This window comes from Elephantulus edwardii, unplaced genomic scaffold (genome assembly GCF_000299155.1).
Source record: "Elephantulus edwardii isolate Elephantulus edwardi_28Jun2011 unplaced genomic scaffold, EleEdw1.0 scaffold00285, whole genome shotgun sequence".
Taxonomy (NCBI): Eukaryota; Metazoa; Chordata; class Mammalia; order Macroscelidea; family Macroscelididae; genus Elephantulus; species Elephantulus edwardii.
The window spans coordinates 1,567,526-1,582,415 of NW_006400035.1; the positions used below are offsets into that span (position 1 = coordinate 1,567,526).

General features: G+C 38.2%; 1 protein-coding gene across 7 annotated transcripts in view; it reads right to left on the bottom strand.

Moving 5' to 3' along the window:
* FOXP1 (forkhead box P1) overlaps positions 1 to 14,890 on the bottom strand; it is a 419,751-nt gene that overhangs the window by 10,889 nt on the left and 393,972 nt on the right. For 4 of the 7 annotated variants that reach the window (XM_006900493.1, XM_006900488.1, XM_006900491.1 and 1 more), the window contains 5 exons: positions 8,327 to 8,528; positions 8,143 to 8,222; positions 7,451 to 7,552; positions 3,600 to 3,721; positions 1,839 to 1,908 (listed from right to left, as the gene is read on the bottom strand). In XM_006900493.1, the coding sequence (XP_006900555.1) occupies positions 1,839 to 1,908; positions 3,600 to 3,721; positions 7,451 to 7,552; positions 8,143 to 8,222; positions 8,327 to 8,528 (576 nt within the window). Of the gene's footprint in view, positions 1 to 1,838; positions 1,909 to 3,055; positions 3,226 to 3,599; positions 3,722 to 7,450; positions 7,553 to 8,142; positions 8,223 to 8,326; positions 8,529 to 14,890 lie in introns of all 7 variants that reach the window. The other 3 variants (XM_006900489.1, XM_006900490.1, XM_006900487.1) reach the window with 2 other exon arrangements.

Here is a 14,890-nt window from a genome sequence, read left to right on the forward strand (position 1 = left end):
TGCCTCATGAATGTAAAATGTGCTTGTAATCTCAATACTATTCCAGATAGGGTGGCCGTTAAACTCACACTTCATAAGACTCAGGGAAAAATAAATTACTAACTAGTAGTATTACAGTGACAGCATCTAAGCTCACTTTTGTTTGCTTTTCTAAAGTTACTACATAATCCACAGTAATTTTTTTAAAAAGGCAAAAAGTTGATCCTTTGATTAGTTTTGCTTCAGGCTAAAAACAAATCAATACTTACTGAAATGGTAAGTTACATGAATTTTCCCAGAACTATAACTGCATTTAAAGAGTGTCTATGCTGCATGGAGCTGAGGTCTTGGCAGAGTTAAGCAAGGAAGGACTCTGTAGGTCCCTGAGCAGGTGCTCAGCAAGGTGGGACAAGACATCCTCTGATCTCAGCCCACCCATTTCCCATCAGCAGGCTCTCCCAATCTTTTTTTTTTCTCATCTTCTCCCTCAAAGGTGTTTTTTTCCCTGTCATTTGATGCTTCAACCCAGTACGCTATCCATGAAGTTTCAATACTGTGGATATGTTCTAAATTTGTTCATGTTTTGTGGTTCTTTAAAAGGCTACAAACCATTTTAATAGTTAAGCAGAAGTGGCTTCCACTTCCTAAACAACATGCCTCCAGAAACTCTATGAACTTTGATACAATAGTTGTAGAGGGGCTTGAAGCCTTTTGTTCTTAGGGTTGCTATGAGTCATGCCCGACTCAAAGGCAATCAACAACAATTGCTCCATGGAGAGTGCATGCCATGGAATTACAAATGCCCTATTTAGAATACATGATGGTTTTGGTTGCTATGTGCAGAGCAGAACTGCTCTATGGGATCTCCCAGGTGTGGCCACCAGGCCATCTTCTAAAGCATCTGTGTGGGCACCTAGTGCTATGCTTTGGGCACATAGCTGAGCACATAACCAACAGTTTATGTCACTTAGACCTAGAATATGCCATTCACAAGTTACAAAGAGTTCCTAGAATATCCCATTCAGAAGTCACAAAGAGTTCCTTGGCCTATCTTCTAGAACAAATAGGAATCAAACTGCTAAAACTCTAGAGAGGGACTTGAGTGAAGTGATCCTGAAGAATTCTAGATTTTTCTCGAGTAAGTGCAAAACTGGAGGTATGCAAGACACCAGGACTGCCCTGGTAACTCCTAGCTGGGAAGCCAGTCCACTCTTACCCTATCCTGGAGTCTTCATCCTTCACTAACAGTTTATGTGACAAGTATGTGGTGTGTCAGGAGGAAGCAAACTTTCTGTATGCTTTTCATGTAATCTTGAGCAATCATCTGAAAACCTAAAAGCTTGCTCTCTAACACCTCTATTAAACAAAAAATAGTTTACTTTTACAAAGTGAGCCAAACTCAGGTACACTGGACAAAGAGAAGATGCAAAAACATACTCTGCATGAAAAGAAAGAAAAAGCTCTGCTTTCTCTTTAAACCTGTGAACAATAGAAGGTCATGTGACATAGTGGCCTATCATCCAGCACATTAATAGCTGTGCTAGAGTAATTACACTTGTGGTATTTTTGCCTCAAGTGAAATTCTGAAATAAGAGGATGGAAATTATGATACTGCTGATAAATATTAATAAGTGAACTTTTAATTTTTTTGCCACAATATTCAAAATGCTAAGCATCTTGCTAATGCTGAAGCAGCCCAATGTGTTTGCCTCCAGGGAGTACGATGCTTTGTGCACTTAAGAAAAAAGTTTAACGGAATTAAAATTTAATATCTAATTAGAGCGAGGCTAATATATTTTGAAATGAGTGGGGGAAGACATGTGCCTCTGTTGCAAACTCGGGACAGCTGTTAATCTTACCTGTAAAGCGGCACTGAGAGGTGTGCAGTAGGCGTGGCTGCTCTGCATGTTTTTAATAAGGGAAGGGTTACTGTATAAGAAAAAGATAAAAACGCAAAGTTAAATGTAAGCAACTTCTGAGCCGTTAGTTAAGTTTTCTTTCAAGCTTGCTGGTATCCTTCTTCCATATGAGAAATTTTCCCCGTGAGTAAGCCAAAGGGAAGTAAGGCTTTATTCCTCTGGCACTGCATTATAGGTCTGGTCTCTGTGGCCACTGCTGGAAACAGACCTTGCCACTACAGGAAACTCGGTAGTAATAGTCTGGGGCACTAATTTTGTATCCCACACAGTTTTAGTGTTACCCTGATACAAAGAGAGAAGAGGCAGACAGGGGCACTTTTGCTGGGTGGGTATTTGTGAGCTGCACACAGGGCTTCCTGGGAGCAAGCTGGAAGATCTAAGCTCTACAGAATCTTTGATTCCAGCTCCAGAAAAGTTGGTGGCTTCCAGCAATAGCAGGTGACTTGGGAGGAAGACTCCCAAGGCACACTGATGGCTAAGAGAAGGGACATTCTTAGCTAATACAGAAAGATGGATTTCAATCCTTTGGCAGAACCCAGTACAGAAGGGTGTGGGGAATACTTGATGCTTTCTCCATTAACTGATTTACAAGTTTAGACAGTGTCTTGTCTTCTTTTAAAATCATTATTAAAGAACCATAGAGGAGACTCGGAAGGAAAGGTGTGACTTACAGGAGGAAATTACCTCCACTTACTGGTGGCCTTTAAAGGAAGAGTAAAACACCATTATTAATTTCTTTCTTATGGTTGAAGCATTTTAAGCATTCATTTCATTTCATTACATTCTATTATGCTGAGTAAGCAAGTAAGAAATTAACCTCATTCAATGCATTCTAACTTGAGACAAAGTTTCCTTTTTCACTTAGAGGAATTACAGGTCATGCAAAAATGTTTAGTTTTGGGGCCCCAATAAGCTGCTGAACTGCAACACAACCAACATTTACTTGCATTAAATACCTCAAAAAAGCATTATTCAAGGCACTGACGTTCCAAAGAAAAAGGAAGAGAATTACATGTACAAATCACACAATTTTAGTTTCATTGCAAAAAGCCGTGTCACTGCTACATGGTGAAATGCAAAACTACATGGGATGAGTCAACCATGCAAAGCCAAAGCAACAGCAGAAAAAAAAAACAAAAGCAAGTAAAGGCGCTTACTGTGAAACAAGCTCGTCAAAGTTTTCATCAGGGCAGTATTTGCGAGGACGGCCTCGTTGAATATGGCGGCCACGTTTAAACTCTTCATCATCAACTGTCCAAAAGGACCCAAACTCATCCTCTACTCTGATAAAGCACTTATGCAGTGAGAGGTTGGTGCGAATGGCACCCTGGGATAGGAGCAGCAGCAAAGGAGATGAAGTGGCAACAAAAGGAGACAGGATTTGGGGCAGAACAGACATCCAATACAGGGAACAGGAAAAAGAAAATAAAATGCAATAAGCATAAGCAAATGGTTTGTGAGGGTTAATATGCATTGCCACCTAAAAGCTACTAGCATGTGATGCAACAAAGACCAGCAAGCAGGGCAGGGGAACTGGTAGGCATACAAAACAGGAGGAATGAAATGCTTTTTTGTTCCCTTAACTCAGACAACGTGAAACCAGTTCTTTGGTCTAATACCATCTGGCAGCCAAAAGCCTCTACATTATACTTGTTAGCACAATCCAAGCTAGGCTAAGAAGTTCAAACATGGTGGACGTACCCACTGATCTTTTGTGGCCTTCGTTTTTGGAATTCTACTTCATCCACTGTCCATACTGCCCCTTTAACGTTTTCTACTCGCACAAAACACTTGTGAAGGCTAAGATTATGACGCACTGCATTCTGCAGCAAGTATAAAAGAGAAAACATTATATTTTCTATAAGAAAAGACTCCAAAAACAGTAGTAAATGCAGCCTAACAGTCCACATTTGTTACACCATTCCCCAAAGCAGCATTGACCTCCCTTGTGGATGACCTTCTCATAGGTAAGGGTGTCTTTTCCAAAAAAAAAAAACTTTAAAAATTAAAATAATGAACTGAACTTTTTAGCATTTCAGTCTGTACTCTGGTCATAATGAAAAGGAGAAAATGTTTAATGTACACACAAGCCCAAAACACTACAAATTCAAAACTACTGTAAAAATGACTTCAAAATCAGAAGAATTTAATTTTTTTTTTTTACCATTAGATTGTTGTCTTGTGTTTATAACTGACAGGGTCAGGGAGTGAGTGACCCCAAGTAGATTGGTATCTATCATCGCTATGTTTTTAGCTCCCTGAATGTGTTACCAAAGTTGGTCCTTACTACTTGTTAACTACCTAAATTGAGTAAATGTCAAAGACACAGGTAGAACTCTCACAGGTGAAGAGAAATTCTTAAAGCTGATGGTTCTACAAACACATTCTTCTTTTAAAGTTAAAAGTCATTTCTGGGCATTCCTAAGCTTTGGTATCAACAATCTATCAGAAAGGAAGATCTCAACTCAAAGGTAAGGAACTTTTAAATCTCGTCTTCCTTTCAAGGTGCAGAAGAATTCACAGTCCTTCTTAGGTACAGCAATACAGCTTCATTTCCTTAGTTCTCTTGGATGATCTTACTAACAAAGACTGAAAACAGGAAATTAAAGTATTCTAAATAGACTTGTGCCTAATAATTCTTTTGTTATAATGAATATATAGGTAATTAAATTTGGGCATGAAAAAGATATGCACATTTTGATAAGCTTTCCTTTGATTTCAATAATGCTGTTACTACAGTGCTTCACTTCCACTACTTATAATGTTCCCTCACTAAGCTATCCTTAGAGGTGGTCAATCTTGATACTCTGAAAGGTCTTTCTTATACTTAGTGACTTCAGATGAGGATTCAACCTGAAAATTGGGATTGAGGGGTTTTTTTTGTTCTCTAACTCAGGGAACACAGAAAATACTGAGATCTTTTACTACCTGATACGAACGACTGTTCAAAAGGAAAACATACAGGATAAATTCCCAAAGTGTTTAAGCTAAGTCAGCATAATTGGTGGAGGTTAAAAATGATGCTGTGACAATCAAGGGATGCCCCTTAATGAAGAAGGTTTGACCGGTTTTCTTAAAAACAAAACACAATGACTACTTAAACCTGAATCAACCCCTCTAAATGACAGGCACTGAAAGCACGTGTAGTTGGCAGGAAAAATCTCTGCACACCTGTTACCTGGTCTTTAAATGAGCACATTCTGTTTATATTGCACAAAGGCATAAATTATCTCCTACAACTATGGCAAGGTTAAAATAAACACACCTACCCAATTCTCCTTAAGAAATTCAGACAATATATTTACACAAACATACTGGATGTATAATTGGGAAATAAACAACACTTCTCCTCATCCTAATTATTATCCAATTTAAAAAAAATTCACCAGAGTATCAAAATGTACAGGAGTAAATGGTCTTCAGAAGCTACTTCTGAAGAAATAAAAAAAAAGTTTCTGAAAGTTTGCCTGTGCTAGGTTTGCCAAGATTGCACATCTAAGCATAAAGCAATTTAGAACTCTCTCAAAAGATGATTAAGCTCATCTTAGTCAGAACTTTTAACTGGACATATCATCTTTTGCCTATGGTCACAATATAAATAAGAAAATGGAGAGAAAATTATGAATATTCATGAGTCATTAAGGCCTTCATCTAACATTTTAATTATGTGACAGAAAGAGTGTGTGTGTGTGAGAGAGCATGTGTGTGTATGAGAGCATGTGTGAGAGCACATGTGTGTAACTATGAGAGAAAGCACGTGAGAGCATGTACATGTGAGACTGAGCATGTGTGTGTGAGAGAGAGCATTTGTGAGACAGACTGTGTGAGTGAAAGAGAGAGTATGTGTCTGAGATACAGTATGTGTAAGAGTGAGCATCTGTGTAAGGGCATGCAGGGTGTGTGTATGAGAATGTGTGTGTGGGTGTGAGAGCGAGCAAAAGACAGCGTATGTATGTGAGAGAGAGACACTTTTACCTTCAGTTTGAAAAACTTATGTCTGAAAACTTCAGTTTAAGCAACATATTTAAAAATTTGATCATGTATATTAATAAAAAGCATTTTAAAGAACGTATCTAAGTGCAGCAATGAATGGAAATCCAAATTCTCTGTAAATGTTCATTAAAATTATTAAAATTATTAAAAATAAAATAAAAGAATGGAAAAAAAGAACATATCTGTGTTGTTTTATGTTTATACTCTGATGTTTTCTTAACTAAAGAAGCTCTATATCTTATCTTACCTCATATGTATTCAAAGTTTTATATACATATCTTTTTCTCTTAATGGAAATGAAAGGATGAATAGATACAGCTTTGTAAAGATAACAAAACTTTGCAAAGCAATATCTATTTATCCTTTCATGAATTCTATAATCATAGTTAATTTTCTTTTTAAATGCCAACTTAGCAAGAATTTGAGGAAATACGTTTTCTGTCCCATATAAAATGAAGATGTTCACAAGGAAACCATTTATTTCTAGTGAATCGGGTTTTACATGAATCCTATGATAAATCACTGTTCTATTTAAAACATGTAGAATATCCTAAACGGTTCCATTTTGCCTGAAATATAACTTCTCTCATTGTTGTGCATCACAACTGACTAATAGCTGACCCTCCTATTTGTTTGCATAAGAGGAGTCTGCTCATCTTTCTATCTCAGAGCACTTGGTGGATTCTAATCCAGTAATTTTGAGTTGGCAACACAACTCCTTACCCCCTCGGTCATCAAGAGTTCTCTGGAACATGAGGATTACAAAAATTCCAAGAACTAAAACTAAAAATAAAGCGGGAAAACCCCAACAACTTGTAAAGAATTACTTTAATACAACAGAAAAATATATTAATGGAATCTGGAAATAAACTACTGAATGAGAGGTGACCATAAGAGTTGTAAGGGATGTCCAAATGGCACTATGGATTCAAAACTGTTTGATACTAAATGATGATGCATCACTCAGAAGTTACTTTCCCCCCTAGGTATTTACGATTTTCTAGGTAGGCCTTCTCTCAACCGAAAAAAAAAAAAAAATCACCTATTTATTTAACAGTTCCTTGTATTCTCCTTTAGTAATTTCCAGACACTAGTGTTAATTCTTCAATTGTACAGCTTTTATTCCACCAATGAATGTTTGTCACATTTCCTCATTTCTCCATGTTTCAAGTGGTTAAAACCAAGTTAATTATACATTTCTGCAAATGGTGGCTAGGTTAAAAGAATGAGTTTAGTTAAGCTTCAGGAAAATATCAACATCTAGGCTGTAGTATCATCCTCTTTTCCTACAAATTCTGACTAGAGACAGTTTTACCATCTGGCCCAATGTAAGGGGAATCTTCTAAAGGATCATTTCAACCACAATGGAGTTATTAACTCACTGAAATGTCCCTATGTTTGAGAGAGAGAGAGAGAGTCTCTATATATCTACACACAGACAGAGAGAGAGAGAGAGAGAAAGACCAACCTATCTATTTTGCTTTCTTTCTTACAGTATAACAAATCCTACTTTGTGAATAGCAAGAACCAAGACTGAGCAGGCCTAAGTGAAAACCTACCTTCCATGTGGCTGCATTGCGCCGAAAGTAAGCAAACATTCGTGTGAACCAGTTATAAATTTCATTTAGTGTTAGCTGCTTTTCTGGAGATTCAAGAATGGCCTGTAAAGCAAAAAGTAACCAAAGAAGAAAATTTATGACCAAATCAGGAGAAATGTTATTATACAGTTTCTGAAAAATATAAAACCACAGTGATTCAGAGCTAAATTCTAAGAAAGCCTTCTCAAAATGATCTAAGATTAATGGTTGTATTTAACAGTCCAATAGCAAAACTCAAAATGGAATTATCTAATTGTTTTGAGTTTTTATTTCTGTTTCCGTGCAGAAATATTAATTTATTAGTCATTCACAAAGCAGAATCAAAGAGAAATGCAAAACATTTCACTAGCTGATTAAAGCTCAGTAATTATTTAGAGCTCAGATTAATTCTAGGGATCAGAGATTACTGTAGCTTGTGATAATTGACTTGCCATCTTTAAACAGGCTCATTTTCACTGTTGTGTGAAATGAATTTCCTAATAATCACATCGTATTGTAATACTTAATCAAAAGCAATTATGTTATATATTGCAGTTTTAAAAAACCTTATAGAAAAGGTTTGAGCATGTCTGCATATGAAATGGTTTTAAATCTACTTCATCAATATAACATATCCATGCGTACATATGTAGACTTTGATATAATGTACTTACCTGCCTAATTAAAGATGCATATGTAAATGGTGGTCTAACTTCTGCATTCTTATAGAACTCTTGGTTCTGTGCAATATCTGCTAAATAAGAATCAATGTCCTATTAATTATCCATTTTTAAAGAAAGTCTGGTCCAAAAGAACTGAACATTGTAATTCTACATGAAGCAAATCCAAAGTATCTACCTGAAGAAATGGGTACATTGTATTTGTCTGAGTACCGCCTGCGGATGGGCCCCACTGTGTGCATGCTGGTGGTGGTGATGACAGAGGGGCCTTGGGTGACAGGAGTGATGGGGGTGGTGGGGGTGGTTGGAGTATGAGGTAAGCTCTGTGGAGAAGCCTCGGATGCAGACTTGGAGAGTGTGACACTTGATACCAGGTTCAGCTGTAAAGAAAAGAACAACGGAATCTTAGACTACCTTCAGAGAAACAGACCAGCAAAAAGGCATTCAAAATAAAACATGACTATGAGAATAGATATATGGCTAACTTCATGCCTTAAAGCAGATAGGCGTAATGGCTACCAGCTGCCATCAAGCCAACCTGTGGTGGGCCTATGTGTGAGGAGGACTGTGTCTGCAGGGGTTTCAGTGGCAAATCTTGCAGGAAGTAGAGCACGAGCACTTCAGTGTGTGAGTGGTACTCTATGCCGGGGATTCAGTGGTGGATCTCTCAGGAAGTGGAGCACCAACACTTCAGTGTGTTAGGAGGACTGTGTCCTACATGGGTTTCAGTGGCGGATCGGGCAGGAAGTGGAACACCAGCACTTTCTAAGGTGGTTCTCTGAGTGAACTTGAAACTCAGTCCATATTTGCCCCCTCAGTTAGGAGACAAGCACGTTAACCATTTGGACCACCCATAGACACACACAGGCGTGCACACGCATGCGCGCACACACACTTTGATTTTGTTCAAAATCAAGATGAACTCCATGTTAAAACAAGTGACTTAATATTCAGAACAAAACATATCAGTGCACTCTTTTTTAACTTTTATATGACAGGTGTTTTCCAAAGGATGCTAAATAGTTGTTTAAGACACAAAATGGGGGTTACTTAGTTATACAAGATTGAAAATTCTGGGTCAAAACAGATTATTTAATCACAATCTTTCATCTTCAACAGGTGAAGATGCCTTAAAAATCTCAAAGGAAACAGAATCTTTGTAGCACTGATACAGACAAGTGTGCTAGGAAATTGCAGCTGCAATAAACTAGGCTATTTCTGAGTGGTCCTAGTGGCCACAATGATGCGCAGAACTGAGCAGCTCATTCTACTTCACTGTTGTTAAAGATTTACAGCCCTCCCTACTGTACAAAAGAGGTGGAGCTGTTGAATAAATAGGTATTTCCCACCTGGGGAAAAAAAAAAGTGAAATAACCATGTGTTGCTATTCCACTGGAGGGCACAGTGATTAGATGACCAACATCCTGATGGGATTGTGTGGATGAAAACATCTGGAAATGTGTTTGGTCCTTGATTCCTATCACAAGGGTAAGTTTTGTTTGGTTTTTTAATTTCTATCAGTTGGCAAAGACTAATCTTTAAACAAGCTTTAGGTGTAAGCTTCGTTAAACTCTTTCAGGTAAAGGACTAGAATTCATTAAGTTAAAAAGAATATGGTGTACAGCAAAGGATGGAATTTGATGTGTTTATTTTTCAGTATTTAAAAAAAGGGAACATTTTAAGTGCAAACTGTTCACTGAGTACGTTTAGGAAGTCCCTGAACCACTATCCTGTCGTTTCCCCCCACCCCCAACATCCCAGGAACTAAACCTTTCCTTCTGACAATACCAAAGAAATAGGAAATGGGTAGAGCAAAGAACTTGGGTCTTGGACTGGACAATATATCCCATAGTGGTGTGAGAACTGGTTATTTCCGTGGGGTTTACATGCCTTTATATTGTCTTTTGCTTTTAGAGCAGATGACAATTATTCTTTCCTCTTTTAAACTATGAGTATTTTATTTCCTGTCCGATTTCAGAATGGAACCCCCTCCTTATCCCTGTACTAGTTAAAAGAACAAGAAGGCATGTATCCCTAACTGTAGGACGTGTAGAGTTCAGAGTGAGAAGTTTGAATGGTTTCATCCAATCTTTACCCTTGTGGGTAGTCAGAAATAGCCAGAAGGAATTTTGTATGAAGATGACTCATGCCCTCTGCTCATAGTTGAGGGAGAAGCATCGGGGGACTCTTCAGCAGCACCCTTGTGATCCAAGGGTTTGTATTTTTTTAAGTTTGTTCATATTTTATGTACATACCTATTTAAAGCCAGGGGATTATCTTTCTATAAATATATAACTGGCAAACTGTAAAAAAAAAAGAATATGGCATATGTTCTTGTTGTTATGTGCCATTGAGTCACTTGCAACTCATCAAGAGGCCTTAAAGCCATTCTATCCTGTGTCAACCTAGCCATCTCATTCCCACCACTCCAGTCACAGAATCTTCCTCTCTTGCTCTGCCAAACATGATGTCCCTCTGCAAGGACCAGTCTCTCCTTGCAACATGCCTCAAGCATGTCAGATGAAATTTCAGAATCCTTGACTCCAAGGAGCATTCTGGCTTCACCCTCTACAAGACAAACCTGTTTGTTCTCCTAGCAGTCCATGGTATATTTAACACTCTTCTCCAGCACCACAGCTCAAACGCATCAATTCTCTTTCTATCATCCCTATTCACGTTCCAACTCTCTGATACATAGCACGTAACTGCGAAGACTATAGCCCGGATCAGGTGCACTTTTAAGTCTCCAGCCTGACATTGTTGCTCTTCAGTACTCGAAAGGTCCCTCACAGCTGACTTTTCCAATGTTATTTGTCTCCTGATTTCCTGGCTGCTGTTACCAAGAGTGTTGACTGTGGAACCAAGTAAACAAAAACTGTTAACTATCTCAATCTCTTCACCATCCATACTGATGCTGCCCATTGGCGCAGTGGTGAGAATCCTTGTTTCCTTGATGTTGACCTTCAATCCATATAGGAGGCTGTAGTCCTTGACCTTCTGCAGCAAGCACTTCAGGTCCTCCTCAGTTTCAGCAAGCAGGGTTGTGTCATCTGCATAACGCAGGTTGTTGATGATTCTTCCACCAATCCTGATGCCACATTCCTCCTCGTACAGACCAGCATCTTGGATGATCTGTTCTGCATACAGATTGAAAAGGTATGGAGACAAAATACATCCCTGATGGACCCCCTTCCTGATTGTGAATCATCATCCAGTGTTTCCCTGCTCTACTCTGATAACTGCTTCTTGGTCCAAGTATAGGTTTCGCATTAGCACAATCAAATGTTCTGGGATTCCCATTCTTCTCAGCCACAGCTTGTTGTGATCCACACAGTCAAAAGCCTTTGCATAATCAATGAAGCACAGATACACATTCTTCTGCTATTCTCTGCTTTCTGCCAAGATCCATCTAACATTAACTATAATATTCCTAGTACCACAACCTTCTCTAAATCCAGCCTGCACATCTGGCAGTTAGTTCTCTGTTGACATATTGTTCTAAACATTTTTGGATAATTTTCAGCAGACTCTTGCTTGCATGTGATACTATTCGATAATTTTCGCACTCTGCTGGGCCACCTTTCTTTGGAATGGGAACAAACACCAGTCAGTCGGCCAGCTGACTGTCCTCCAGATTTCTTGGCATGACTTAGTGAGCACATCCAGGGCAGTGTCTGTTTGTTGAAACATGTCAATTGGTATGCCATCAACTCCTGGAGCCCTGAAATTGTAGGATTTTCTTTTCTTCAAGTCTTGGTGTTCAGTAATATCATAGAATATTAAATAAGAACATTAAGAAAGTGAATAATACTCAAGGTGGGGGGATGGGGGAATTGTATACCAATGAAGTAATTTTTTTCCCCTTTTTCTTTTCAAAGAGAGGAGCGAACTGGTGGGGAGGTGTGGGCAGGGAGAAAAGTGCAGCAATAGATGCATGGAAATCCAAAATATCTGTAAATGTTTATTAAAATTAATAAAAATGAAAAAAAGAAAGTGAATAGTAAATGTCTGAAATAGTATAAAGGACAATGAGAGAAAATAATTCTGAAAGGCTCAGATAAGTCAGCCAGCCATCTTCTTTTTGGACCTTTATCAGGGTGTTTGTCTCACACATGACTTCTATTTAAAAAAAACTGTTGGTACAGAAATATTATTTTAAGTCTAACTGTGTGAAAAAACTAGTTCTTTTCAAGTGACATGAAATTGCTATGTCAGTTATACAGAGACCTCAAATCCACCCAACTCCACAAAAAGTAGGTTGTCATGTTATTGTTACTCATTATATTTTCTCAAACCAGATTTCAAGTTACTACAATCTATTTCTAAATTGTTCCAGTTCTAAGTTCATGGCATTATGTGTACTGGCATTATTATATATTTCTATAGAAGCTATTAAAAATGAGACTGTCTTGTGGTCAAAGAACATGTCAAAGGAGAATTCCATTTTGTTAAGACTCAATTCAAACTATTGAAAATGGTCATGAGAATCCATTCTGTTAGTGAAGTTTCATAAAACAAAAAACAAACAAATCCACATTAAAAATTAACCCTTAAAAAAAAACCCTTAAGGATGTTAAGAAAAGAAAGACCAAATATTATTGGGGGACTATGAATGAGAAAATGCAAATATGGGCTGGAAACCATTATGTTGGTTTCAGAGCATTTCTTTTTCTTTCAGCATGAAATGCTACCTCAGTAGACAAGATACCAGTCCTTCCCTTCTTCTCAAGCAAGTTACAGAGGTGCTGTAGCTCTTCCAAATCCCCTCCAAGATGCTTTCTCAACAGTGATGGAGACCTGACTTCATGAAAGACATTTGCAAATCAGTGTGAACAGCTCTGCTGGCAGCCAGGAAAAGGAAAAGAGTTGAGAGTACTTAAGGCTAACCTCTTCTCCATCCACTCAATCTCAACCACTGACCAAGTTCAGGAACAGGACAAACATATACCCCGCCCAAGCAAAGGGTCAATGATATCAGTGCACACAAGGCTATAATGCACAAGCATATAGCTTTAAGATGAAGTTCAGTGCTCACTTTGGCAGCACATCTACTATTTAAAAAAAAAAAAAGAAGAAGTTCAGCTAAGACTATCGAAATGCTTTGGGAAGCCTACCTGCCTCTGTGGAGTTTCACTTCATTCTCATAAGATCTCGAATAATGAAAATGCTTGTCCTCAGAGTTGAGAGACAAGTAAACTGAGGCTTGGAGAGATTTACTATCAAATACACATTTTGGTGATTTTAAACTCTTTGTATAATCTTCTTAAGTCCACTGAGTGGAGAAATAAACACTAAACAGTTTGATTTTTTTTTTTGTTTGTTTGTATGCTCATTTCTGGAAAGGATCCAGTGAGGGTTCTGTCCCTACTTATGAATGTGATTCATAATATAAGGCATCTGGCACTGCAGTTAAGAAAAACAGAATAAAGCCTACTATTGCTGTCCTTGAAGAGCTTACAGCTGGATAAAGACAATGAACCAAGGAAAATCTGTACAGCAATCCTGGGGACTAGACTGAATTTCAGGTTTCTACACTGGAGCTCTGGTGGCTTGTGGTTAAGGAGTTGCACTGCCAATCCAAAGACAGGTGGTTTGAACCCGTTGAAGCTGTTCCTCAGGTGAAAAACGAGCAAATTTATCTCGTGCAATTTACATCCTCTCAAAACCCACTGGAGGCTCAGCTATGAATTTATTCTGACTCTAAAGCAATGCATTTGAGTTATTCTTTGTTTTTACATTACTCTATAAATGCTTTGGCTTTCTTAAAAATAAAAAGAAAATGACACTATACACATAAGAATCCTTAAGAAACATGCATCTCTTTTCCAATTTTGTGAGGAAAGAAAAATCACTAAGTCTATGGGGATTTAATTTAATTCCCACTAGTCAAAATGCTTGTAAACATGTAGCACTGTAGCACTACAAGGCCCTCTTCATCTTACATGTCCTCACATGTAACAAGAGTAGGCATGACACAAAATGACAAGAGAATGCCTTCAAGTGAAAAGAATTTGATGATTGTAGTTTGCAAAGACTTAGTGTTTAGTTTGTTTCTAGCAAAAACACTGCAGTGCAAAGAAAATCTTTCAGGTTAGCATGTCCCACGAACAGAGAGAGCTAGGTCAGACTTCTGGAGGTTTCTGAACAATGGGAGAACTGGAAATAAAATACTGAGCTGAGGAGAGCTCACTGGGCTTGACAAATGACACTGATTCACACCCACTGCTGGGCTGTCTCTAATAAGCCACAGAGGAAGCAGCCAATCTCAGCTAATTACCAGATAAAAATGTATTGTAAGGACTCTAATTAGGAGATGCGAATGGAGGTGATCTAATGATTAAATACTACATTTGAGTGACCCCACCATCAATGTGCAGTGGTGAAAGATGTCACTGGAATATTTTGTAGAAACAGTAATTTTATTTTAAGGAGGAGAGGCAGTAATATTTGTAATGATGGCTATGAGGTAAACTAATTAAAAGACAGTTCTCCTAGAGGAAGAGTGTGGCTGAAAACAGCTGTGGCCATTCTGAAACCAAGTGCCAAGTCTCAATAAATAGAGGAGCAGCAGTCAAGTGGAAAATTTCTGCCTGACCTCTGCCCCTGCTATTAATTTGCAGGAAAACTAATGACACATATACATATTCCCACCAAATTGTTCTAATTGCTAATTTGCCAAAGGATCCCAGATTTCAAATTAAACATGACTGTAGTCTATGAGGGAAGGAAGAACAAAAAGCTG